A 27664-nucleotide genomic window follows, 5' to 3' on the forward strand; every position below is an offset into this window, starting at 1 on the left:
GGTACATCTACAGTACATGCTTCTTTTGGGAGCATGTAGTGTATATATGCACACAGCCCGCCTAGCTGGGTATAAATAGCAGAGCAGCTGGTGAGGCACAGCTTAGGTGAGTAGAGTAAAGACATGACCCAAATGTTAGCGTACATACCCTACATGGCTCTCCTAACCCGTGTCTCCCTGTCTACACTGCTATTTTTAGCAGTGTAGTGTCCCGCTTGCCTCCCTGCTCTTGGAGTCTTTCTCCACCACAGGAAAAGATTCCAGTAGGGGGAAAAGGCTCTGGCGGGGGGAGGCAGCGGGGAAAGGCTTGAGCAGCTCCCTGCTGCCAGAGCCCTTCCGCACCGCAGGGCAAAAAACCAGCAGAGGGGAAACGCTCTGGCAGGGGGGTTCCCCTGCTCCTCCCCCTGCCAGAACCTTTCCTTGCTCCAGTGGGAGGCTCTTGGCAGCAAGGAGCTGCTGAAGCTTCTCCCTGATGCTTCCCGGCTGCTGGAGATTTTCACTGATGTGTAACTACACACTACACAGTATGGATACAGCTTGCTTTTCACGGCGGCATGTAGCTACGCATAGACTACACACCACCAACTCTGGTGTGTAGTGTACATGTAGCCTCATACTCACTGCTATGAGTCATATCTTCAGACCTCAATCCTGCAAACACGTGCATATGTTTCAATAAGCATGTGGGTAATCCTATGGACTGCATTGGGTCAGGAAATCAACAGAGCTTTTCACATGCTTAAAGTTAAGCATTTGTGTAATCATTTGCAGGATTGGTGCTTTAATTGGCAAAAATCATCCCTGAAGAGCTGCATATTCTGAACTGCACCAGGAACGGTTGGTTGCTTCTTTGTAGATGTCTTTTACTTCTCTGGAAGAGGGAAGAAGTCATCCTCAGTTCCTCCACTTTTGCTTCCATTTCTCTCATTCATGAAAAGGAACCCTGAGAAAGCAAGGTGCCTTATATTGTCCAAACTCCCTAATTAATTTGAATTTGAAGATTCTTGCAGAATGTTGGCTTGTAAACCAGAGAACAATCTCCTGTGTCTTAACCAACAGTAAAAATATTAAATTGGCACTTTTTATATACTTAACTTTATAGCACATAATGACATAGTTCTATGTTGAACTCAGAGCTATATCAGCACTGGATTTTAATATTGTTGTAAGGGAGATTTTCAAAATTGCCTAATGAATTTAGGATCACAAGTCTTGATTTTCAGACTCTGAATCATTGTTGCATAAAGCATGTAACATTGGTTTAACTCTGTGAACACATTCTTCATATAAGATGGGTTCTCTTCTTTTAATTAAAAAAAGTGCAAAATATCTATTACCCAAAAAGTTGAAAGGGGTTTTAAAAGGACCAGAATCTAAACTACTAGCCTAATAGACCAAATTGCTAAAGTTCCTATTGAATAATAGACCTAAACTTCCTGTATCTTCATGGAAAATTGGTCTAATGGTGAATGATGTCTAAAGCCAAGCATTTTCAAAAGTGCCTGTGGGATTGTTTCAATATGTTTACATACTAGATTTAAAATGATATGGTAGATGCTTTATTCAGCAAAGCCTCAAAGTGAGTCTGACACTGTAAAATGGTATCATTTTATAAAATCAATAACAATTTCCCCATATGTACTGTATGTCATGTATATAATAGAACTAGCAGAAAAACAGGTTTCTGAAACTTCAGGGTTTGATTTAGAGTGAAACCACTGGATCATGTTTATCATGTGTATTCTAATACTGCTGATAACAATATTGTGGAATTATCCTAGAAAAGTGATTTGAGTGTGCAGAGCTTTCAGGACTTGTAGAATCATTACTGGCCTCAAAATGTCAATGAGTGATTTGTAATAATGCTTTATCCACCATCAGAAATCAGGAGAATCACCCATATGCTGCTTATTGAAAAGGTCTCTGTTAGTTATACATTCACCTAAAAATATCCTTGAGTCTATTGGTCAAATCTCTAACATCAATTATGATATATAATCAAATTAATTTATTAGTAATTTACAGTGCTGGTACTCAGAGGTTTATAATACATTATTTGCAGAAACATCCTACTCTATTTGATGGCCCTAAAGTTATTAATGGGCACAATCCAATTCCCATTAAAGTCAAGTATCATCTTTCCACTGATTTTAATGGGAGTTGAATCTGGCCCTATATGCATATCTGTAGGCTGGTGGCTGAAGGAGAAACTTACTTTGGAAGTGTGGAACATCAAAGAAATAATCTGTGGATGTTTATTCAGCTGTATCTTCTGAGTTTAACCCACCTCTTAGTTTGCTGGCACTGCAAGTTTGAAACTCAATTTTAAGCAATAATGTAAGATGGAGTGAGAAATTCTGACTCTTACTGTCAAGGGAGTAAAGAAAGTCACTCTATTTTAGACAGGTAGGAGTTAATACATTTGGAGAATATTTTTCTTTTAGTAACACATAGCCTTCCTGCCTCTATGTGGGTCTATTACTTTCTTTCATCAGGTAATCTGTTTCAATTTTATTTACTAAGGTAAATTTAACATGAAAAAATGGTGTTTGTTTCCTTTGCATTTGCACTGAAAATATTTTGTGTATGGGTTGTTCCCCTTCAAATTTGACAGGATCACTTTTTGTAAGGAACTTGCCTTTTTATGTTGAATAGCCAGTCTACAATCTCACTGCTCTTGAGAAGTTTCTGTGATGGCACAGGCACCTTCAAGTCCACTTGGACTAAACATTGCTATAAACCACAATGGAAAAACTGCTGTAAAGTATTCCCAGTAGCAATCTTGGAATTCCTTCAAGTATATTGAGATTTTGTTAGAAATTGAATTGCCAGTGTAATCCATCTTCCTTGTGAGAAAAGATTCAGATAAAGAGCTGGAGTCTAGCAGCATTAGGTATTAGAACATCCCTTTAAATCAATAAGCTACAAATCTGGCAACGCATTTATGCAATGCCCTACGCTATACTAAAGTGGCTTTAGTGCTGAAACAGCATTACTAATAGTACATTCCCAACAGGGATAAACACTATAGTGATGCAATATCCTAAATTATACTAGTCCTTGCCTTGTTAAATTCCACAAAAGCATTTATATGGTATTGACATACATAAGAAAGCAGTTTTTCTTTTCTGTTTTTCAGATGACTTTCCAAATGTAGTTATTGAAGGAGTTCTCCATGGGATATTTTATCCTCATCTACTGCCCAGGTAGAAGTGGTGCGTGGATAGAAGAAATTAAAGCAAGTCTTGAAAAGAAAATTGACATAAGCAAAATTCTGTGGCATGATAGCAATTCTAAGAGGCAAAAGTCACCACCTTAATTTAATTCCATACATTATAGCTTTTAAAATCAGGGTCACTACAGTTTGGGCTTTTTAAAAAAACAGATAAGCGGAAGAGCTTTGTTTCCATATTTAAACTAATGTATATACATACTCTAATATTTAATACTAAAGAATGACAGTCATACACTGAATTACACTAATCTTTGAAAAGAATTAAAAGCTTTACTAATATTGCTTGTTTTTTTATTACAAATTACACTAATCCTTTTTTACATCAGGATAGTCCCAGTGCATTACCCATTGCTGGCAATGAATGCATTGAAAGTGCTGGCACTGAAGACAGTATGAGAGAGACTACAAAGTAATTTTAAAAAATGAAGTTGCTTAACTGGAAATTAAATGCAACTTAAAGTATTGCATTAGTATTCAAAAGGTAAATATTTCAAATCTACACCTTAATGTTTGGGTAGAACAGTGTCAAGTTCTGTGTGATAGGGAGTTTCCACCTTCTGCAATGTAGCTTTGTTTCAGGATGTTGGTTATAGAGAACTCCTATGGCATTCTAACCACCTGGAAGTTTGGCATAACATTTATGGTAACAACCTCATTCAGTTGTTACTTCTAGCGTGTGTTTAATTTCCAAGCCAATTTACGCTCTGTGTTTAATCTCTTATATTTTGTGAACCACAGTTTACACCACTTTTTGGTGAGATCAAGCAAGGATATCATTTACTAGTAAAATAACTAAAAATTATGTGTTCAGATGAACTTGAAATTTGTTATGTCCATTACTGGATATTACACTGTAAAATAAACTACTAGAACATGCACACAGGAGCATATGAACTGTGAATGTATCATCTGTACTCCCTTTCTAGCCTAACAGGGTACATTTCAAAGCTTCTTACTACAGCTATTTCTCCCCCATCTTCCCCCTCCCCGCCCCCCCTCAACCACTGGAAGAGTGAGAAAATGTTTAACCTCATTATTAGCAATTTTCAGCACCATCCCCTTGGTGCGTTAAGTTTATACAGAAATATATCTTGAACATCACATTATTCAGTTCTGCTGTATTGCTGCTTCGTTAATAAATATAATATATAAATAATTCATAGGGCTAACTGGAGTGAAGGACTTTTCAGCACAAGTCATCATGGCAGAATTGGGCCCTAACATAATAGTGTAGTCCTGAGGGAGCAATAGTGCCTCCTGCCAAACACTAAACTGATTTTGAAGCTGTTTTGATGATTGATGAGACCGTGCAACGTTTGGGACTTAGGTACGGGCAAAGCTGTCACTCTTTACCAGGCTTGAAAATATAATCTGAAGTCAGGCTATTGGCTATTCATAAATACAAGTATAAGCCCTATAAAGCACCTTGTGCATCTCAAATTGAGAATTTACTCTTAACTGTGATCCAAACAATCTCTCCTGTGAAGTGAATCACAGATCTTTAAAAGAATTATCAGTGGCTGTAGTAAGTACTGAACTGTCAGTACTCCTCATGAGCCCAGAACTTAGCAGCAGAAACAAAAGTATTACCTACTATGCCATACTGATAATTTTATATCTTGATTCATTCTCTCTGTTAAAGTAGTTTTACAGCACAGCTCACAATAGACATCTATATCTTAAGTTTAAAACTAGGGCTGTCAATTGCCATTAACTGGAATCAAATTAACTCAAATTAAAATATTGTAATTAATGGCAGTTTTAATCACACTGTTAAACAATAATAGAATACCAATTTCAATTTATTATAAATTTTTTGATGTTTTTCTACATTTTCAAGTATATTGATTTCAATTACAATACAGAATACAAAAGTGTAGAGTGCTCACTTTGTATTTTCCATTAAAAGTATTTGCACTGTAAAAAACAAAACAGTATTTTTCAGTTCGCCTCATACAAGTACTGTAGTGCAATCTCTTTATCATGAAAGTGCAACCTACAAATGTTTCTTTTGTTACATAACTGCACTCAAAAACAAAACAATGTAAAACTTTAGAGCCTACAAGTCCTCAGTCGCTAAGCCAAAGAAGCTTGTTTACATTTACAGGAGATAATGCTGCCTGCTTCTTATTTAAAATGTCACCTGAAAGTGAGAACAGATGTTTTCATGGCACTGTTGTAGCCGGTGTTGCAAGATATGTACATGCCACATACACTAGATTCATATGTCCCTTCATGCTTCAACCACCATTCCAGAGGACATGCATCCATGCTGATGACAGGTTCAGCTAGATAACAATCCAAAGCAGAGCAGAGTGACACATGTTCATTTTCATCATCTGAGTCAGATGCCACCAGCAGAAGGCTGATTTTCTTTTTTAGTGGTTCTAAACATTCGTATGCCCCTTCACACCTTGCCCACCATTCCGGAGGATATGCTTCCATCCTGATGACACTCGCTAAAAAAATAATGCGTCACATTCTGCCATATGTTTCATGTTATAGCAGTCTCGATGAACAACCCAGCATGTGTTGTTCGATTTAAGAACACTTTCTCTGCAGATTTGAAAAAAAAAACAAAGCGGGTACCAACGTGAGATTTCTAAAGATAGCTACAGCACTCGACCCAAGGTTTAAGAATCTGAATTGCGTTCCAAAATCTGAGAGGGACGAGGTGTGGAACATAATGTCAGAAGTCTTAGAAGAACAAACACTCTGATGCTGAAACTACAGAATCTGAACCACCAAAACAGATAAATCAGCCTTCTGTTGGTAGTATCTGACTCAGATGATGAAAATAAATATCTCAATCCACAGTGCTTTGGATCATTATCGAGCAGAACCCATCATCAGCATGGAAGCATGTCCTCTGGAATGGTGATCGAAGCATACAAATGTTTAGCATAGCTAACACATAAATACCTTGCAACACTGGCTACAAAAGTGCCATGTGAATATCTGTTCTTATTTACAGTGTCACCTGAAAGTGAGAAATGGGAAGCATTATCTCCTGTAAATGTAAACAAGCTTGTTTGTCTTAGCAATTGGCTGAACAAGAAGTAGGACTCAGTGGACCTGTAGGCTCTAAAGTTTTACATTGTTTTATTTTTGAGCGCACTTATGTAAAAAAAAACCCTCTACATCTGTAAGTTGCACTTTCACAATAAAGCGATTGCAATAACGTACTTGTATGATGTGAATTGAAAAATACTATGTCTTTTGTTTCTGTTTAAGGTTAAAATATTTGTAACCAAAAATAAATATAAAGTGTGCACTGTACACTTTGTATTGTGTTGTAATTGAAATACATTGAAAATGCAGAAAATATCCAAAAATATTTAAATAAATGGTATTCTATTAACAGTGTGATTAAAACTGCTATTAATCACAATTTTGTTGATGTTGCGATTAATAACAATTTTTAATTGTTTGACAGAGCTATTTAGAACAGATTGTGAAAATTAAGGAAAAACAATTTACCTCATATTACAAAAAAGTTTAATATTGCATACATATATAGCTTATAAAAAATTCCATACAACAATCTTTAATTGAGCCTTTGTACATACCTTGTTTAAAAACTATCAATTTGTTTTGTCTACTAGCAATAGCCGGGAAGGGTTACAAAAATCCAAGTCAAAAGTGCAGTCTCGTTAGCTTTTAGCAAACCTTTTACTTGAAAACTTTGGTTTCCTTCTGGTCTGCATGGCATGGATTGCTGTGCACATAAAACCTCTCATGCATTAAGAGAAGGATCCTTTTTAAAATGTGTTACTATAACCACAGTTTATTTATACAAAGTGATCTGCTCTGTCTTTGCTAAATCTTGTATTTAATATATCCTTTATCTGGAAAAGGGAACAACTTGATCCTGCACTTTCAGGAGATGGATTTGAACTGGTAACTTCCATCTCTAGTAATAGTGTCCTTATCTCTAGAAAAGCTGCACCAATGTGTATTTAGTAGAGCCAGTTGACAATTTTCACCCAGAATTATTTTATTGAAAATGGCTTTTTCAAAAAATTTTGAAAAAATTTATCATTGAAATCAATCTGCTTTTCACAGATGATTGCATGATTGTACTAAAATTCTTACAGAAATCATTTGAATATTTGTTTCGTATATGCTGAAAACCAGGTCTTTAATAATTTCAATGAAAATGCCAGTAACAAATGTGGAAAATTTCATAACAAAACAGAAAATGAAACCATTTTCAAACACTGCTAAATGAAAACAATTTTTCATGATTTTCGACCAGCTCTAGGTTTTAGTGAGATGTCCCTTATATTTAAAAGGTGTTGGTTCCCTGAAGTTTCAACATAAATACATAGATGCTTTGCACATCTTACAACTGCTGAGTTTACCACATTGTTTGCTGATAGCATTGAGCATTTATATGGAAATAGTCACTGGATAATCTATATCTGCACCCAAATTTTATCCCCAAAAGAAAAAGCCATTATATTTTCTCTTCCAGGGTAGCTGGTAAGTTCATCAATCCTCTACTTCAACTATAAATGGTTCTTTTACAGCTATTTTGCCACTGTTCACGATCACACAGTCTTGAAGAGGGCGGTCATGTTCATCTGTCTGCTGAAGTTCTACAGCATGCACCACAGACTATTAAAACAAAACACTTAAATTTAGTAAAGAAAACAAGGTTTGCTAATCTCCAACACAAGGCAAAAGACTAAGTGACCTTAGTGTAAAAATAAATTTTCTACAGCTTTGGTACTTGGATCTTTTCATGCTCAGTTCCCCCTACTCCTGAGGGCATTCTGCAAATGTTATTAGTCAAATAAATGTGGAAGCTCCAGTGTGGCATTGGGGAGCACAGACTACTGGCTGCACAGACGTGGGAGATCTCTGTGCAGCTCCCCACTCCAGGACATAGACTCAGGGGTGAGCCTGCCCCCCAAACACCCCAGGGCCCTGCTCCTCTGTGCCAGGTGTGAGCAGGCACGTTCAGCAAGGCAGGATCCAAATATGGAGGGGCTTAGTGGGTGGGGATCTAGGTGTGGGTTAAGAGGGTTCTGTGGGGCAATATGGGTGCGAGTGGCTCATTGGGGGATCTGGGTGCAACAGTAATGGGACTCTGCAATGGGATCCAGGTGAAGGTGGTTGGAGTTCAGCAGGGAAGGGAGGGTCTGGGAGTGGGATGCATAGAGCTTGGCAGGGGATCTTGGTGTGGGGGGTCCAGATGCTGGGGGAGTGTGATGGAGATCCAGGTGAAGCTGGTTGGGGCTCATTGGGGTGGTCAAGGTGCAGGGGGAATGGGGATTGAGGGGGTCTGGATGCACAGGGGTTGGGCAAATGGGAGAGCAGCTCCCTGTACAGCGATCCTTCTTCCTGCAGCTGAAGAGCAAAAGGTGCAGGAAGCACAGAGGGAGAGTTTGCAGAGCTTCGTACAGTTAGAGGAGAAATCTGGGGGTAGGTCTGACACAGGCCTGGCTGCCATACAGGGGAAGAGGAAGTCCTGTCCTCCCCAGCCCAGCCAGGATTAGCAGCTGAGCCTGGCCCAGGGTAGGAGCTAGCAGCTGGGTCTTTCCCAATCCCTCCCCCTACCCCACTGTGATTTACCTCTGCCAGCTGTCCTGGGCACCTGAAACATACTGCTGGGGAAGGTCTCATGCCTGCTCTTGTGACTTCCCCATCAGAAAGTTATTTTTCTGCAGAGAAGTAAAGAAATCTGCAGGGACATAAATTATGCACATGCACAGTGGTGCAGAATTCCCTCAGGAGTAGTTCCCACATAAACTAAGCCAGGTTGCCTGCTTAGATAACAACCCACCATCTAGTGAGAAGCCTGAACTCAAATGTTGTGTCCCCTGGTAACACCTAATGTCATAGCAAAGGAGGAACTGAAAATATCTTTACAGCCGATCAAGCTAACAAGCACACACAATTCTATCTATGCTCTATCATCAGTAAATAAATCCCAGGATCATGAAGACTGCATAGTAATTTTCTTCTCATCAGAAACCATACTTGTGTTTGGGTTAGGTAAGAAAGGATTTATACAGAGAGTGTGAAAGGAGTTATATGATTACTCCAAAGTATTGAGCGAGTGTCATGACATCCACTCAGGTGGGTATAGGGGAAAACACAAGCCTGAGATCAGGCACATACTTAAAGTACTGTTTTGAAGGACAGAATATATCTAGGATTATCAATCATCTGGCCTGAGATGGTGTTGCCAGTTAATGAAGTTCTGATTTAAAATTTACTCTGAATCCTCCAGAAAAGTTTCAACTGCTATTATGGCTCTTAAAAGATTTGATCAAATGAAGTCTTTGTGCTTTATATAGAAAATATCTATAGAATAGGTTCTACATCTGTCTACTTCAAAACAGAAATGAGGAGAGTGAGAAAACAAGGTGTTAGGGCAAACTCAAATAGCAGTAAGTGAAGTCAGGTATAGGGTGATACAGCAGGGTTGTGTACAGTAATTAGGCATTTTGTGTTTTTTCACAGTAATCAAGTGTCAGTGAAATATTTTGCAACTGTGTACCTAATATTCTGATGTTGTTAGTACATATCTGAATAAATTTATTTTCACTCTAAGATTCCTTATTATAGAAGACACCACCATTGAGAATATTACCCATTTTTACAAAACTGAGGTGTCAGCTTGAGGAACCAGTAAATTAAATGGATAACAAGATTAGTGGAAGAGGAACATGAACTCGGATAGCACTCTCCAATTTAGGACATCCAAAGGTCTACGGATTCCAAACACTGTCTAATAGCACTAATTACCTGCCACCAGCCTATAAAGGAGTCAGTCAGAAGCACACTAGTCGCGTGCATCAGGAAATATGAAGGTCAAAGTGACTACTTAGTTTCAATTTCTGCAATGAACATTTGTTATTTCATAGGACATTTCAAAGTTAAGTGCTTTACATTTCTCTGCCTTGTATACATTATAGATAATAGAGACCAAATTCTGCTGTCAACTATAATGGTATAAATCAGATTTACATTGTTGCAACAGCCAAATTTGGTCAGATCTATCCACTTTGATACTATATTTTTTAAACCTACCATTCCATCAATGACTTTGCCAAATACTACATGTTTTCCATCCAACCAGGAAGGTTTTGTTACAGTGATGAAGAACTGAGAACCATTGGTATCTGGACCAGAATTAGCCATGCTGACCCATCCAATTCCATAGTGCTTGAGTTTAAAGTTCTCATCAGGAAACCTCTCTCCATAGATACTTGTTCCTGTGACACAAAACAAAAGCAGGTTTAGAAATGTACCAGCAGCAATATAATTAAAGCTATAGAATTAAACTTCCCTTTGGTTCAGAAAGCAGGAAAAACAGTACAATTTTTAGTAATTAAGATTCAGATGTTGGGTAATCCCAGCTCCTTCACACACCACAGTAAAGGTGTTCTGATCCAAAACACTTCATATGTACAAAGGAGTATCTTTGAAAAACCTACCAGTAGACGTGGAACAATACTATTTGTTTAGTGACGACTATGTGCTCAGCCCACTACAATGAGTTTTAAACAAGATAATAAGGGCTACTGAAAAAAGTTAGCCATGTCTTGTGATAGTTTTAACATTTACCTTTATAACTGAACCATTCGTTTTCTAACAGGACTTACTTTTTTTAAACAATGAGTCCGTTAGGCTAACCCAAATTTAGTTACCATCCATGGGAATATATTTCATTACGAAAAGACTGCACTGTTTTCTAAAACAGAGAATTTAGAAGGGAAAAAATAATTGGTGGAGGTTTAAACTCCACTGTTATGAGAAAAGAAAGCTACATGGATCATCTGTCTCTTACTCTGTATATACAGTGCCTAGCACAATGGGACCCCATTCAAAGCTGGCCTCTAGACACTACTATAATAAACATGATTAATGGTAATACAGTGAGAAAGTAGACAGTGCTCACTGCATTGCTAGATTGTGTCTTGAGTGCTCTAATCTTTGGTACTTTCCCTTTCCCCACAGTCTGTTCTAGTGGGAAATCACTAGCACTGTTATATAGACAACTCAAACGGGTAGTGCTTGGAAGGAGCAGGCAGGCAGGCGAGAAAGTACAGACAATAGAAGAAAGAATGCCTCCTACACAAGGGAGACTGCCCTTTATCAGTTAAGTGCTGGCTCCAGAAAAAGCCTGTTCCTGCCACTTCCTGTTGACTGAACTATGTGAATAGCCAGATCATCTGCTGTAAAACAAAAAAAAACACCCACACACAATGTGGAGCACACTTAATTTTCAAATCTATCTCCCACATTTCAGAAACCAATCCAAGTAACTAAAGGCTATCACAGTGACCTGGGCATGAAGCTTTTGATCAGCTAAGTAGCAGCAGGAAGATGTATGACCATTCTGGTACATTTATTTTAAATGGTTAAAGCAATTCTCACCCTCGACATTTTCAATCTTCTGCTCAAGAATCTGATTGGCACAAACAACTTTACTCAATTACAGGATGAAAAGGATGACTTGGGTACCAGTGGGTTAGGATAGAAATTGGCATAAGATGCTGAACAATGCGGAATTTAGTTCCATGCCTCATCCTTTGCAGTCCTTAAGGAACTTCTCCCCTAGGAGACTGAGAAGGATGGGAAGTCTACCTTCCACTGGAGCACTGAGCAAGGATCAGTTTTTGGAATTAGATGATCTACATGATCAACTGCATGTAGCTGTAGAGAAGCTTGCAGTGCTGACTTTGCACCTGCATTCCAGCATGCTGTACTGTAGGCCAAGTCCAGGATATGAACAAAATTATCAAAAGTTTTCTCCAAAGACTCCAAAAGATTCCCCAAGAAGCCTGTACAGCAAAGTGGCAGCATTACTACAGGCCCCAAAGAGAAGGAAGAATGGAGGCAGGAGTGTAGGCTGCATTCAAATTTTCAGGTGGCAAACCTGCTGTATAGTAATCTCATCCTCATGTGAATACAGCCCTTATTACAGGTTTCGCACCTTATCTCCCTGTAGATAATACTGCCTTTGTTCAGAGCCACTTAACTGTTTTCCTAGAAAGTAGTTAAAAAGAAAATACTTATGCAGGGGGTGGGAACAGAGCAACCCCTTGCCCCACCACATACACAAATATCATGGATCTCTCATATTTGCATAAGAATCCTTTTCAAAACCTATACTATTCTCCTAAGCCATACTATTCTCTGGCGCAGCCCACCACTGTTTTAAAAAACATTCTCAGCACATATCTTTTTAAGATCTATCACCACAGAAAACTTAACATTGTGAAGCTTTAATTGTACGTAACATCTGGCAACTAAAGTTTTGGTAGCTAATATCCCATGACCCCTCATACCGGATCAGTTCTTCCAAAGACTTCTGTATCTACAATGTCTTTGGCAGCCATTTTAAACTCAATTAAATGTTTTGTTCATTCTTTCACTATGCTGAACTTGCATGTAAAGCTATTAGGAGGAGAGTTGAAGGATAATAAGCATATTACCTCCAGTTCCATCTCCAGCTGTGAAGTCTCCACCTTGAATCATGAAATCTTTGATCACACGATGAAATTTACTTCCTTTGTACCCATATCCTTTCTAAGAAAAGCAATAAAGCTCCAATGAGTATATATGCATTTTTATGCAGGAGATTTATCTATGGCAGATGGAAAGAGAAAATCAATCTGAATGTTAGGGTTTCACAGATTATAAACAAAATAAGGGGAAAATTGCAAGAAAAGTCTTTGTAATAGGCCACTACCGTCGCTTTCCAAAACCACAGCAAGACACAAAAATACATGAAACAAAATAATGTAGGATGTGGGTGAGTGCTACTCATGCTATGCTGTGATACCACAGAATCAGGGATGGAAGAAGCATACTATTTACATGATAGTGACACCAAGCTACAAAATTCTTTCTAATTCAAGAGATCCTTATTTGCTATTTGAATGATTATACCACCCAAATTTATTCGTCCCAACTACAATCTAGGGATGGATTAACTTCATAGTTTAAGGACCAAGGTCTGCAGAGACCTATCTAATGGCCTGCACAATGAAATTTTGAGAACAAAGCTGTGAAAGGAGTTTGGGATTATAGGTAGGAGAGATGGGTCCATAAGATGGTTCTCTTACATTAGTATCCCTAGAATGAAAAATTTGTGGACAATTAATGTGGAAAGTTCACAACTGAAATGTCATTTTGTAAAGCTGTACTTTTTCACCTTTTATTCTCCACCCAAAATTGTACGCTGTGTAAAAGAAAGAAAACAAACATACTTCCCCAGTTGCCAGTGCAATGAAGTTCTCAACAGTCTTTGGGACAACTTTTCCAAACAAGCCAATTACAATTCTGCCAACATCTTTCTCGCCAATCTTCACATCAAAGAACACCTGGATATTTAAGAAGAAAACAAAATTATACAAATATGATAAAAACAGACTAAACTTTATAAGTGTTAAAGCAAATCGCCTTTGGATGGTATTATGTGAACGGAGTTCTAAACAGTATGCACTTTTAAGAAAAACCTCTTAAAGCCACTTTATTCACAAATTATGCAGAAGAATGTGCTAAGCATTGTGAATACCAGTTCTGGAGTTTCATTCATCACTTTAAAATGCTCAGACAGAAAGCTACATAAAGTTACAATACCAATCCTGTAGACAGGTTTCTAAGAGCTTTTTTCACAGGTGCCAATACCGAAACGTATATGGAGATATAACCACTGTTTGCTGGTAAAGATATGCCCACTTTTAGCATTCATGAATACCAAGGTAGGGGGAAAGTTTTAAACAACCAATGCTGCTATTCCAGATATGTGAACAACAACGGGGAATTACAATGCACGGATTCTCAAAAGCCAGTTTTCCATCCACTTGCAGGTAAGCATATACCCACTTACACTAAAGCGGACACTGTTTAGATCACTGAAAGCAATTGGTCATCTAGACAAAAGTGAACACAATGTAGTTTATTTGGCTAATTAACGGTGATAATTATTTTCTGTTAGAAGCCAGTTGCCTTGCTAAAACACAAGTTTAGAAGTCTGCCTAGAGAAATAAACATGTTGACTTGAGAAGTTAGACATCTCACTTCAGAGAATCTGCAGTGTAAGAATGTTTCTATAAAAACCACTTGAAGACAGCTAATGAATTAGAGTATTTTAATGTAGTCCAGAATCTATTAATCAATTTTATTTGAATATGCAGATATTCTAAAGGAATTAAAAATAGGAATAACTCAGAAAGTGAGATATCTTTTAAGTTCACAAAAATCTAAATAAAGACTTGCGCCTGCTAAGAAAACAGTCCTCTTTGCCCCTCCCCCGTCCGTATTTGCGTGTCATATTGTGATGTGGTGTGAGCCGTAGCTCACGAAAGCTTATGTTCAAATAAATCTGTTAGTCTCTAAGGTGCCACAAGTACTCCTTTTCTTTTTGCGAATACAGACTAACACGGCTGCTACTCTGAAACAAAAAATTACGTGGCCAACAACTTAGCTTGGTAGTGACATTAAATGTCTATGGTCTCTTTCCTATGTGAAAAGGTCTTTCATTCTCTCCTACTAGCTGTTTCTGTTATCTCTCTTGACCTTACAAGGGGTTTTGAATATGAAGGTTGACTATGATTACAGAGATGTCCAAAGGGCGGATGGGGGAGGGGAGGGGGACTTTGGTCCACCTAGTCCATTTTCTTGCCACTTGGTATGAACACCCTAGTTTCTGGATGTATCTAGAATTATTCAATACTAGTTAGAGAGCAGGTTTTCAGAACTGTACCCATGAAAACTGGGGTTGTGTTTGCACACTTTGCTGAATCTGGCCCTATGACAAATTTAAGAAAAGGGTGGATTTTTTATCTCCTGTTCCAATGACTGCCTTCAATTATCTATTCCACATTTGTTTCTGATCACCATGGAGTAGAAATCCTGTCTACCCTTCTGCTCTTACAGATTTTTTTTTTTTTAAAGGAAGCACAAATGTATCATACAATGAAGTACACCAGTTCCAACAGGTGTGAGCATCCTGAGATATCCACATGGCTTGGCATATTCATCTGGTAGTCAGATAGCTCCACTTACCTTCCATCCTACACATGTCTAAGGCAGATTATTTTCTGTTTATGAGGAGGATCTGCAGAACTGATGCAGGGTTCATTGACTGCCTACTGCTTTTAAAGCAACAACAGAGGCCTATTAAATTAAGATAAATGTTCTCTTAATTTATACCAGAATGTCAGTGTTTTACTACATTTTACATTTGATTCATATCTGGCTAATCTCATAGTACCTTCTTTTCAAGTTTTGGCAAGTAGTGGTAAGAATAGAACCACCCACTCTAACAGAACACAAGGGAGAGATGGCAAAGCAGTAAACTGATCCAACTTCTTATACTGCAAGATTTAAAAAACTGAGCCCTGGAGGGAGAAGGTAGGGTATGACTGCTCTGACTCACAGATGGTTAAAACACTAGTCAACTCACTGTAAATGCTAGAAAACAGATCCAAATAGTACTTCAATGAAGAGTAAAGCATAAATACAATTAAGTATTGTAAAGTTATTTATAAAATGAATATTATGAAGAGGGGAATACGTTTAGCTATTGAAAGTCTGAATGGTGCAGGTAGCTGCTAAAAGAGGATATTCTGGGACTCGTTTGCTAGTTATTACAAAACACATATAATGGAAATAGTAAAATATTCTTAAAGAACTGCAGCTGTGTCAAATACCTAAAGGCACCTGGCTTTTCCTCTCATTCCCCATAACAAGCTGAGATGAGGTTGTACCAGTGCAACCTCATGCCACTGTATTCCACTTGCATAATATTTCCACGAAAGGCCAACCACTTGGTAGGAGTCAACATTTATATGGATAATTAAAACATCCATTAGATAAGATACAAAGTAAAATAAACTACAGCTATAACCCTCCACGGTTCAAATCATAGGCTAACCACCAACTGATTGGAGCTAGGAAAAAGATTCTCCAAGAAGAAAATTATTCTATAATTATCCATTGCAGAGTTTCTTGCATCTTCAGCTGAAGTTCCTGACAATGGTTGAGACAGTGTACCAGCCTAGAGGATTACTGGACTGATCTGATCCAGAAATTCCTGTGTTTTCCTGGCTCAACTGAAGCAACAGAGATACCAGGCACGAGTACTAACTCCTGTGTCAATTTTGCCTGTTCATTGCATGTACAAACACATATTCACAGCAGGGATCTTGCTAATGTTGCACTCTTACAGTGCTTTACATTAGAAGGGCTCCTGGGAGCAGATCCCAGATGTAAGTTACCATAGCTTTGTTGCCTTCAATGGACTCCCACTGACTTCAGTGTACCCCATGAGAATTTACTCTCTATTCCACCCAGTGCTATATACTCCCATAGAAATAAGACATCAAAAAGGTCATCTAATCCATAACAACAACAATATGTAGCATTCATCTATAAGGTTTTATAAACATCAAATAATAGATTGATTAATATTCACAACAGCCTGCATGAAACCGATAAGTATCATTATCCTCAGTTTATATAGACTAGGGAAACAGACAGATTACATGAGCTGGCTATATGGTGAGGAGGCCTTAGACAGAACTTGGGAGTTCCTAGATCCCACCCTTGAGCTCAGCTCATACAGGCACTGGAGCATGGACATACTGAACATAGGGTGCATGATCTTAGCACAAAAAACCGCTATTAACCACGATCATTCCCTACTTTCCTCCCAACTTTCTTCATCGACAAGAGTGGGCTGGATGTCTCTCTCCGCTGTGGAGCTGTGACACGCTGCAAGAAGTTAGCACTGGTACTACCACCCCTCCCCCCCGATCAGATCCAGCTGTTGCTCTGACCGAGTTACAGGTTAAAACACAAAACACCTGGGAGCCCCAGATGGGGCAGAGGGGACACCGGAGCCCGAGCTAGATGCACAGCAGATGACGGGTTTACACTGAGCCAAGGGTCAGCGGTGCAATTCCCCCGTTGCCCACCCCACGGGAAGGGTTTAATGGGGGGGCGGCGCTAGAGAGGGGTCAGCAACCCGCAACTGGCAGAGCTCCTGCCCCTCCCCTCCTGCCGCTGGGCTGGAGTCACCTTGGCAGTCACGGTGGGCCCCCTCTTCTTAAAGCCCCCAGCGCGCAGGGGCCGCGCCAAGACGCAGAGGCAGAACAGGGCCCAGAGAAGGGGCGGCCGGAGCCCTGGGCGGCGCGGAGCCTGCAGCGACCAGGCGGCGGAGCGGCCCATCTCCTCTTCCTCCTCCTGCTGCTGCTGCGCCGGGACCGCGGAGGGTGGGACGCGTCTAGGGGCGCCTGCGCCCGGCTCCCGGGCCGGCTCCTCCCGCTGACACTGTGGCGGGGGGGGCGGGGAAGCCGAAGCTCAGGCCCATGTGCGCCGGGCAGCGGGCGCTGCAAAGCGGCAGGCGCGGGGCCAGGCTGGCTGCAGCAAGAGTGTCCCGGGCGGGGGAACACGCTTCCTTTGCCCCGCTTTATCAGCCGGGGCCTCCCGGCTCCCGCCAGGCTCTGCCTCCGCGGGGGGGGCTGGGCTCGGCTCGGCTCGGCTCTCCCTTGTGTTTTGCCCAGCAGCTCCCACAACACTGGGGCTCGAGGTGCTGCCTTGTGAGAGAAGGAGCCAGTGGTGCTCGCCCAGCCCTGTCGGTGCGGGAGTCCCTGGCTCCGCTGTGCAGCGAGGAGCCCAAGGGCCCTGCCACGCTGGTGGAGGCCGGACCCTGCACGGGCCCCTGCCCGCTTAGCCTGAGCATTGCCGCCGCTGTCTACCCCGGAGAGTGGAAGCTGCGGCTTAGTGCCAACCTGGGCTCTTAGCTGCAGATGCTCTTGTTGAAGGCTATAAAGGTGCGCTGGAAATCTTGTATATAAACCCATTTGTCACAGCCCTTTGGGCAGGGGTCGGTGCCTTCAGACTCAGCTCATGGGAGCAGCTTCTGCAATGTGTTTGTACGGCACCCAGCGCAGAGTAACCCTGAGCTTGGTTGGGCCTTTGGGTGGTGGGGCTGAATAAAAACGAGTGATGCTGCTAGCACAGACTAGGTGATCCATAGCAGGGATAGGTGTGACGTCGGAGTAGAAAGAAGAGTACTGTACTGACCTCCTTCAGTGGTGACGCTGAGCCCACACTGCTCCTATCTGGGAATCTGACGGGCTAATCCTGCCATGGACTTCAGTGAGAGATGGGGCTACATCTATCTGCGGCAGGAACTTGCTCCAGAGGAATCCTCCGTTTGTGTAGCTCGGTTGAAGTGGTAGAATTTAAGGAGGCATGTAATTGAAAACTGACCCTTGTTTGGGGTTATTTTGCTTCTGTTCAGTGTAGCTCTTTGGAAAGATACACAAACGTGGAGGTGAGGGAAAATAAAAATTAAAATACAAAAACATTTCCAAAGTTTCCTTCGTGTTATATTCCTGGGGGCATTCTCCACCGAAAATTTTAAAATTCTGCAAATTTTGTCAAAATAACCCTACATCATCATCACCAGTTTCAATTGTTTTGGTAATTTATTTCAAAATGCCTCTCAGCAAGTATGTTTGTAACAATATAGACACACACAAAAATTTCCCCCAGGAGTAGAGAGTTAAGGAAATCCCTATGGCAACCCAGTTCCTGTTTCTCTGCCCCCTTCTCCTGCCACCAGCCCAGCTGGGGGAGGGGGCGAGCAGCCACCCACAACGTCTCCCCACCCAGAGCCCAGCAGCGGGCCCCCCCCCCCCAACCAATACACCTGAACCCCCTTCCTCTTTCAGAGCCCAGCGGGGCATCCAGAAACCCACGCTCCCTCCCCCCCCCAGAGCCCAGCCATAGGGGTTCCCCCTTGTCCAGACACCCACTACCTTCTCCTTCACCCCGCAGAGCCCAGGGATCCAAAGGTAGAAACAGCCTGATGCTCAGTTCCAGGCTTGCTTGGAGTTTTCTGTGTGCTGCCCTCTCCTTCCTTCAGGGCATGCTGGCAACTGCAGCTACCAGGAGCCTTCTAGCTCAGAGGTTCTCAAACTATGGTCCATCCGTGAGCTCCATTCAGGTGGTCCGTGGATAGTTCCCTCTGAGGTGCACACCTGGGTGGCCGCACACAAGAGAATGAAAGGCCACCCACCTAATTAGTGGAGCTGCTCAGGAGGGGCTCCACTAATTAGGTGCCTGGACCCTGAAGAAGACGCACATGTAAGGTGAGGTGGTGGCCTTGGGGGGGATAGGTGGGAGCAGGCAGTGGGGTGAGAAGAGGGGGTGGGGGGAATTTGGGATGTGTAGGGCTGTGGTGGCCAGAGAAAGAGGTGATTTTCCCCAGCTCCAGGGCTGCGGCTGCTGGCGAGAGATGACCCTCCTTCCCAGCCTCAGATCTGTGGCTGCTGTGGAGGGGAAAGACCCCCCCCTCCTTCCCAGCCCCAGCTCAGGAGCTGCTGCAGCAGGGGAGGGAGGGCACATCCATGGCATAAGAAAGGTAAGACTACTGATATTAAAATATAAGCTGTGTGCTTTTATTTGTAGAACAAAAACAGTGAATTTTTTTATATATATAGCGCTTTTATCCAAAGCACTTTACAATAGTTAGCTAACAGTATAAACAACATTTGGAAAGATTATTAAGTGGTCCACCGAGACCCTCAGCAATTTTTAAGTGGTCCACACAAAAAAAAAGTTTGAAGAACCACTGCTCTAGCTCCCTCTCCCTGCTGCCTGCAGTGTCTTCTATGTCCAAGCTGGGCTCTGCCAGGTCCAGCAGCCCCTAGTGGTGGCTAGCAGCAGTGCACCCCATTTCTGTGGGAGAAAGGAAATTCTGCACACACAATGTTAATTTTCTGCAAAATTCTGCATTGTGCAGTGGTTCAGAGTTCCCCCAGGAGTAGTGTTAGCAAATCACTGCAGGGAGCGTGTGTAACCCACACACCTGGGTGTGGTGTTCTGTCTCATCTAGTGGCACCGAGACCACTTGGAGACAGAGATAAAATGAGTCTGTTCTACAGCCTTAGCTAATAGCCAGTTGGCTTTTAGTTCATGCTGTAGAGGCTCATGCTTTAAGCTTCAGAGGCTCTAGGTTCGATCCTATCCACCAACAACCAGGGTCTGTTAAGTGTTACATGTGCACAACTGTATTTGTAGCTGTATGCCTTTCCTTTTAAAGAGGAAAAGGACTGCACCAGAAGCAAGCCATTAGATTTGTATAGCTCTCCAATTTCATCACCACCATGCCTTCCCATTAGCAGGGATGGAAGCTGGATCCTGCTCCAGCAAATCATTTTAACTATGCCTCTGACTAGTTTTCTTATCTGATCAGAAACATTTTGTATGGTATTCCTCCTGAATATTGATGCCCCTCCTATCTTAGACTTATACTGTGTGTCCCAGGAAACTTTGTAGTCTTTGAAGTTTCTATAGCTGAGTAAAAGTGGAAGGCATTCATTAATTTTTCCCTTAATCTTTCAAATGTAATTTCAGATCTCCACTATTAACCCTTCTGCTGCACCTGCTGCTTGATTCTTGATTGTACTGAGATTGTGGTCAGATGGCTAAAGTAAAAAATGTAGTTATCTGGCATGACAGAAAATGGTTGTCAGTGACTACAAGGCAGAACTGAAGCGTAAAGAAATGATCACATTTATCTTACCATTTGATCCATAAAACTCCATTTCCTCAGGAAAGGGGAAAACAGTCGTGGCTCAGAATCTGGAGAGCCAGTTTCTCCTAGTAATGCTGCTGGAGGAGCTGCTGTAATTGAGAGCAGGTATCTGAGAGGAATGCATGTGAGCTGAAGATTCCGCTGCTTCTGGACCTCTGCAGTGATGAAAGGTGAGGGTGATTGCAAGGCTCTTGCAGTTTACAGATAATGGTTGAGTTTGGGGAGTGGGCAGGTGAAATGAGAATGACTTACAATTTTTAGGAAAAATCACCATGACAAACTTACTAGCCTAAGCCCTGATTTTCCAATCTGAGAAAGGTGGGTGGACTCTTGCTCTTGTGCAGAGCCCAGGGCTCTTACAGGAGCATCACCCATGCAGATCACCTGAGGATTAGAATTCCTAGTGAGCTTCAGTGTATGGGGCAAGACATTTATTTGGTTTGGATTCTGCTTGTTAGTTTTGCTTGTTTCATTGACAAAATGATAACTTGTTAATGTTCCTGTAGGTGGTAACAGTATTTCGTTAATGATACCATTAGGGGTAATTCTGCTGCACATGCACAAAAATATTATTCATGTTTAAAAATCAAAGTAGGCTTGAAACTTTACAGTTTCATACATTGGGTGCCCTTTCTGCCAGTGTTCTTTAACAGCAAACAATAACTGAATATGTGCATCTTTTTTATGTTGGTGTAAGAAACCATTGATCCTTAAAGAGGTACGGTTCAGCTGACTGCCCTATGTTCATTACATTATATAATACTGGGCAATGTGACTTTCTACTGAGTTAGGATTTATAGAATCATAGAATCTCAGGGTTGGAAGGGACCTCAGGAGATCATCTAGTCCAACCCTCTGCTCAAAGCAGGACCAATCCTCAATTTTTGTCCCAGATCCGTAAATGGCTCCCTCAAGAATTGAGCTCACAACCCTGGGTTTAGCAGGGCAATGCTCAAACCACTGAGCTATCCCTCCCCCTGTATTAGTTTATTACATTGCATAGGTATAAAGAGCAGTGAGCCATGTCATGTTAGCTTTGTTACAGAATAGTTAATATTGAAAAGAGTGTATACAGATAGCACCAGCTGAATCAATTTCACTACAGAAATTACACACAAAAGAATTAAAGGTTAAAAATATGGAAGGGATCACTTACTGTATCCACCTTCTTCAACTTACTTTGCCCATTAGTGATAGTTATTAATAAAATGTGTTGCTGGCTGTTGGACTTTGAGAAGAATTATGTTAGTGATGGAACAAGGCTGGATATGTTTTGTCCTTGTTACAATTCTATAGTGGTGGTTGATAGTATTATTGTCTACTTTTGATGTTAATGTTTTTATGCTTTGATGTGGTTGAGATAAAAGCTGTATGGAATAAAAGTATTGTGGGGGAATTATTGTTCTTTGACTGTAAAAACAAAAAATAAATTAAAAAAAATCCAGATACATATGTGTGCAAGTGATGAGGAGAATGCTGACAGTACAATAGAAAGAATCCATACCACCTAGTGTGTGAGTCTGGAAGAACAGAAATACGACTGAATGAAACATTATTTTCTCAAAGTTATTTAATATGCGTCATAAGTAGTTTGTTTCATATAACTGTTGTGGGCAAAGAAAGGGCAGTGCAGTGGATTGGTGTGACACTGAAGGAGAAAGGATGGTTTGACCGGCATGGGCAACATTTCCATACTTTCAGTGTTTACGTTTTTGTGTCAAGTTAGAGTTGAGTGTGAGCTACGTTGTGTTCATATTATGTATCTGGAATTACTCTAAACTCTTTCATTATGCCTTTTAGTAAAGGTTTTTTTTGCAGGGAGAGGGGTTGCCAATGTTTTTTAATATTCAAGTGTCTATCAATCATCCATGTACAGAATACTGTTGTAGAAAAAAGAGAGGAATTTTGTGTAGACTCTAGATAACATTAGGATAAGATCTAATATTTTAGAGAGATAAAAGAATAAGATGATACAGACTGTTTTAAATTCTCATGCAAATGTTATCAGCATTGATGGTTCAGCTAAATAACTTTTGAAAGAAGATTAAATTAAACAATGTTTAAAGAGTGGGACTCCTAAAGAAGGCAAAAACCTATGATGCTACATAAAGTTTATTTTCCCCATTTGAAAAGGAGTATTTTTTTATCGGAAAATTCCTTTCTGGTCCTGAAATGGCAACTATGTAGAATTCCTGGCAATGTATATGTCATGACTATCAAATTGGCAGTAGATACAAGTCAGGCAAAGAAAAAAATGTGATTGGTAGTAATTGTCTGTGGAAAGAAAGAAATCATTATATTTAATTTTGTAATGACTAATTTCTGACATGATTATTCCAAACTAATTCTTAGAGTTGGGGTCCTCCAGGGCCTCCTTCCTGGAAGCTGTTTTGTGCAAACAGACCCTTGAGTCTGCAGTCACTGGGGCTTCACACAGCCACAGGAGTCCACCTGTACAAAGGAATTTGCAGGATCAAGGCATAGGTTTGTGGTGCATTTTAGTTTAAGACCCCAATCCTGCAAACACTCAGCAGAGTAACTTTACACGAGTAGCCCCACTGATTTAAACAGGAATGCTCACATGTGTCAAGCAACTTGTGTGTAAGAGCTCAATCCTGCAAACATACACATGATTTGCTACTGTAAGTAATCCCATTGCAGGATTGGAGCCTATATATTTGTAGGATTGGTCCCTAAATCTTGTTTTCGTGAGCACTGTTCATGCCGACCCTGGAATATAAGATTAACGTGTGATCTTCAGTATGTTGATTGTATTTTTTTTAAGTTTATATTAGGGCTGTTGATTAATCACAATTAACTCAAAAAATTAATTGTGATTAAAAAAATGAATCCCGATTAATCGCAATTTTAAACAAAAGAAACAGTATTTTTCAATTCACCTCATACAAGTATTGTAGTACTGTAGTGCAATCTCTTTACCGTGAAAGTGCAACTTACAAATGTCGATTTTTTGTTGTTGTTGCTTGTCAAAAACAAAACAAAGCAAAACTTTAGAACCTACAAGTCCACTCAGTCCTACTTTTTGTTCAGCCAATTGCTTAGACAAACAAGTTTGTTTACATTTATGGGAGATAATGCTGCCCGCTTCTTATTACCAATATCACCAGAAAGTGAGAACAGGCGTTCGCATGGGACTTTTCTAGCCGGCTTTGAAAGGTATTTGCTAAACATTCTAAACATATGCTTCTTCATGCTTCAGCCATCATTCCAGAGGACATGCTTACATGCTGATGACGCTCGTTTAAAAAATAATATGCTAATTAAATTTGTGGCTGAACTCCTTGGGGGAGAATTGTATGTCTCCGGCTTTATTTTATACGCATTCTGCCATATATTTCATGTTATAGTAGTCTCAGGTGATGACCCAGCACATATTGTTCATTTTAAGAACACTTTCGCTGAAGATTTGACAAACACAAAGAAGGTACCAATGTGAGATTTCTAAACATAGCTACAGCACTCAACCCAAGGTTTAAGAATCCGAAGTTCCAAAATATGAGACAGATGAGGTGTGGAGCATGCTTTCAGAAGTCTTAAAAGAGCAACACTCCAATGCGGAAACTACAGAACCCGAACCACCAAAAAAGAAAATCAGCCTTCTGCTGGTGGCATAAAAATGGACATATGTCAGTCCACACTGCTTTGGCTTGTTATCGAGCAGAACCTGTCATCAGCATGGACGCATGTCCTCTGGAATGGTGGTTGAAGCATGAAGGGACAACAGACATATGAATCATTAGTGCATCTAGCATGTAAATATCTTGCGATGCTGTCTACAACAGTGCCATGAAAACATCTGTTCTCACTTTCATTGTGAACAAGAAGCGGACAGAATTATCTCCGGCAAATGTAAACAAGCTTGTTTGTCTGAGCGATTGGCTGAAGAAGAAATAGGACTGAGTGGACTTGTAGTCTCTAAAGTTTTACATTGTTTTATTTTTAATGCAGTTTTTTTGTACATAATTCTACATTTGTAACTTCAACTTTCATGATAAAGAGATTGCACTACATTACTTGTATTAGGTGAATTGAAAAATAATATTTCTTTTGTTTTTTACAGCACAAATATTTGTAATAAAAATAAATATAAAGTAAGCAGTGTATACTTTGTATTTTGTGTTATAATTGATATTAGTATATTTGAAAATGTAGAAAACACCCAAAAATATTTAAATGAATGGTGTTCTGTTATTAACAGCATGAATAATCTCATGATGAATCACAATTAATTTTTTTAATTGTGCAATTAATCACGATTAATTTTTTTAATTGCTTGAAAGCCCTAGTTTATATATCACCTTTGTCTTAAATGTGGGCAGAAGTATTGTTTTGCGTATTAACATGTTTTGTCATTGCTAGCTTTTTTAAATTGATCAAGGCATATAAAACTATCCAGACAGAAATCCTGGAGGCTGTTGAAATAATACATTTCAACTCTAGTTGGGGGTGCACTATGTACTTTGGTTCTTTTGTTTTGGTGCTTGTTGTCCTCTGGTGCAATCAGTGAAACATTTAAAAACATAGTTTTCCATGCTTGACATCCTTCAGTTTAACCAGTCGGGACTGGAAGGAGGTGTTTCTTAGCGTCTGACTGTTTTTTTACAATTTAAAATTGGTAAACAGAGCTAAGCATATAGCAACCTATAGATTTTGATTTCTAGTAGTACTAGTATTGGCAGTAATTTCATGGCTTTCTTTCAGTACTGTAGCATACTAGTGCATTATGATTTTAGGGTTGAGATTTAGGAATATTTCGTACACGAACTGTGCTAATATATCACATTACATGGGTAAAAAGAATGCTGGGCACAACATATATAATAATAATACTGTGCACGTCTATAGCTCCTTTTGTCGTCATTAACTGCTTGACAGCTGCCAGGAATAAAGCTTGAAAGAAAATACTATGTCCATTAGTGTTTCCATGATCAAGCCTTCATTATGGAATTTCCTAACTTTCATGTGGGTTTAATTCTGAACCTTGAAGTCAGTGGAGTTGTGTCAGCTTACTCCAGTCATGAATTTCGCCTTTTATAATTTCAAGCTGCCATATTACAGCTTATTTGTATTTGATTTTAGTATATTGCTCACTAAGGCTACACATGTGGTTAAAGTTAAATGTGTGTATGGGTGATTGCAGGATTGGGTCCTAAGAAGTTAACACCACTTCTTTTTATGTACATTCTGTGTCATAATAAGAATAACAGCTGTAAAAAGTCAGGGCCATAGTATACTTTTTATGTACTTGTAAGAACCAACAGGAAAAAAAATCTAACCAAGACACTATATATGGTCTTCATTGATAATGGTGAAAGAAGTGTGGGTTTTTTTTCTTTCCTTTATGTGACTTCAGAAGGGTGGGGGTATATATCATACTTACTGTCTGTTCTACTAAATCACTCATAAATTGTCTTAGACTTCTCCTGTCATCTGGTGCACTTACTGCAAAATAAATGTGTCTTTTGCTCCAGATGAGTGTGCCTTCCTTTTCATGGATAGTTATTAAGGTTTTTAAGTTCTGTATCCATATACAATTTTAGCTGTCACCCTTCCCCCTTTAATAGTCAAAAAATTATTTAGGTGATCCAAGCAGTATGTTTCAAAAATATTTCAGCTGGAGCAAGCAATCTTTATGGCTTTGGGCACCATTATTTACAAAACATCTGATCCATCTGTAATTGTACCCATTGCTGGAGTTGTGAGCATAGTTAGTTAGATGTCTTCAAATCACCAGGACCTGATGAAATGCATCCTAGAATACTCAATGTAAGGGGACCGTTGCCCCCTTATTAACAGTCAGTGGGGGTGTTTTAGTTGCTAGCTCCCAGTACTAAAAGGGGGAAGGGTCGATGGGGAATCAGGACCTTGAGACTGACAGTCCCCAGGAACAAAGGGGAGAGGCCAATGCTCCAGGTCAGCCTGAATGACTGGGCGGGCAAGCTAATCAGGGAGTCAGGAGGCTAGGGAGGTCCTGTCCTCTGTGTGAGCTGGAATTGCCTGGGTCAGACAGAGTGGGGCCGAGCTAAGAGAAATCAGGGGCCCAAGCTGAGCTGGGGAGCAGAGCTGTGCCAGATCCAGAGGGACCAGAAAAGCAGCCCAGAGAGAGCAGAACCTGTCCTGGGAGCAGACCTGCAGCCCCAAGGCCAGAGGCACAGCCCAGAGAGAGCAGACTTGCCCTGGGAGGAGATCTGCAGCAACCAGAGCCAGAAAAGCAGCCCACGAAGGAGGTCAGTGCTGGGAGCAGAGTCACAGAAGCAGCCTGCAGAGCAGACCTGTCCTGGGAGGAGAGCTGCAGCAAACAGAGCCAGAGGGGCCAGAGAAACAGCCCGGGGAGCTGGAGGCAGAGCAGCAGCCATGCTGAGGCAGAGTGGGGCTGGAGCTGGGGCTGGAGCAGTCCGGAGCTGGGTGTCGTGAGCAGCTGGGGAGAGCGAGGGGGGACCCTGGGCAGCGGGCCCAGCACAGGGAGACTCCTCAGCCAGGAGGCTCTGCAGGCCAGACTCGTGGGGGGGGGGGACTGGTAACCCTGACAGGGTGGGGAAGAAGGGTCCTGCCACCTAGAGCCTGAGAGCATGTGACCACCACCAGAGCGAGTGTCCAACCCACAGCATCCCTGCAGCACAACCAGAGCCTGAGAAGGCGGCCTGGGACTTACAAGGAACAGACTGTGAACTGCCCTGACATTCCAGAGACACTGTTTGTGATGTTCCCTGCCACAGAGTGGGTTGATGTGTTTCCTTTAACCTTTCCCATGTTTCCTTATTCTTTTTAAAATTAATTGTTGATTAAATAACTTGCATTTGCTTTAAATTGTATGTAATGCTCAGTGGGTC

General features: G+C 40.8%; 2 protein-coding genes across 5 annotated transcripts in view; one reads left to right on the forward strand and one right to left on the reverse strand.

Annotated features, from left to right (window-relative positions):
* SNX24 (sorting nexin 24) overlaps nucleotides 1–3367 on the forward strand; it is a 147181-nt gene extending 143814 nt beyond the window's left edge. For all 4 annotated transcript variants that reach the window (XM_078852855.1, XM_073344835.1, XM_073344836.2 and 1 more), the window contains one exon: nucleotides 3140–3367. In XM_078852855.1, coding sequence (XP_078708981.1) covers nucleotides 3140–3210 — 71 coding nt within the window. In that variant the 3' untranslated portion in view covers nucleotides 3211–3367. The remainder of the gene's footprint in view (nucleotides 1–3139) is intronic.
* Nucleotides 3368–6716: 3349 nt separating this feature from the next.
* Nucleotides 6717–17616, reverse strand: PPIC (peptidylprolyl isomerase C). Its single transcript, XM_073344814.2, has 5 exons — nucleotides 17285–17616; nucleotides 13468–13581; nucleotides 12691–12784; nucleotides 10280–10464; nucleotides 6717–7855 (listed from the first exon to the last, which is right to left on the reverse strand). Exons 1-5 carry the CDS (start codon nucleotides 17432–17434, stop codon nucleotides 7730–7732), a joined length of 669 nt encoding a protein of 222 aa, XP_073200915.2. The 5' UTR covers nucleotides 17435–17616; the 3' UTR covers nucleotides 6717–7729.
* Nucleotides 17617–27664: the final 10048 nt, after the last annotated feature.

This window comes from Lepidochelys kempii, chromosome 5 (assembly GCF_965140285.1).
Source record: "Lepidochelys kempii isolate rLepKem1 chromosome 5, rLepKem1.hap1, whole genome shotgun sequence".
Lineage (NCBI taxonomy): Eukaryota > Metazoa > Chordata > Testudines > Cheloniidae > Lepidochelys > Lepidochelys kempii.

What these genes read in the sequence shown, in the direction of transcription:
- PPIC (XM_073344814.2), bottom strand. Translation starts at nt 17,434, where the DNA reads ATGGGCCGCTCCGCCGCCTGGTCGCTGCAGGCTCCGCGCCGCCCAGGG. An exon ending in GGCCCACCGTGACTGCCAAG is followed by an intron (nt 13,582 to 17,284) that starts GTGACTCCAGCC and finishes TTAAATATCCAG; the next exon opens with GTGTTCTTTGATGTGAAGAT. An exon ending in GCAAAGTCATTGATGGAATG is followed by an intron (nt 7,856 to 10,279) that starts GTAGGTTTAAAA and finishes TTGTTTTAATAG; the next exon opens with TCTGTGGTGCATGCTGTAGA.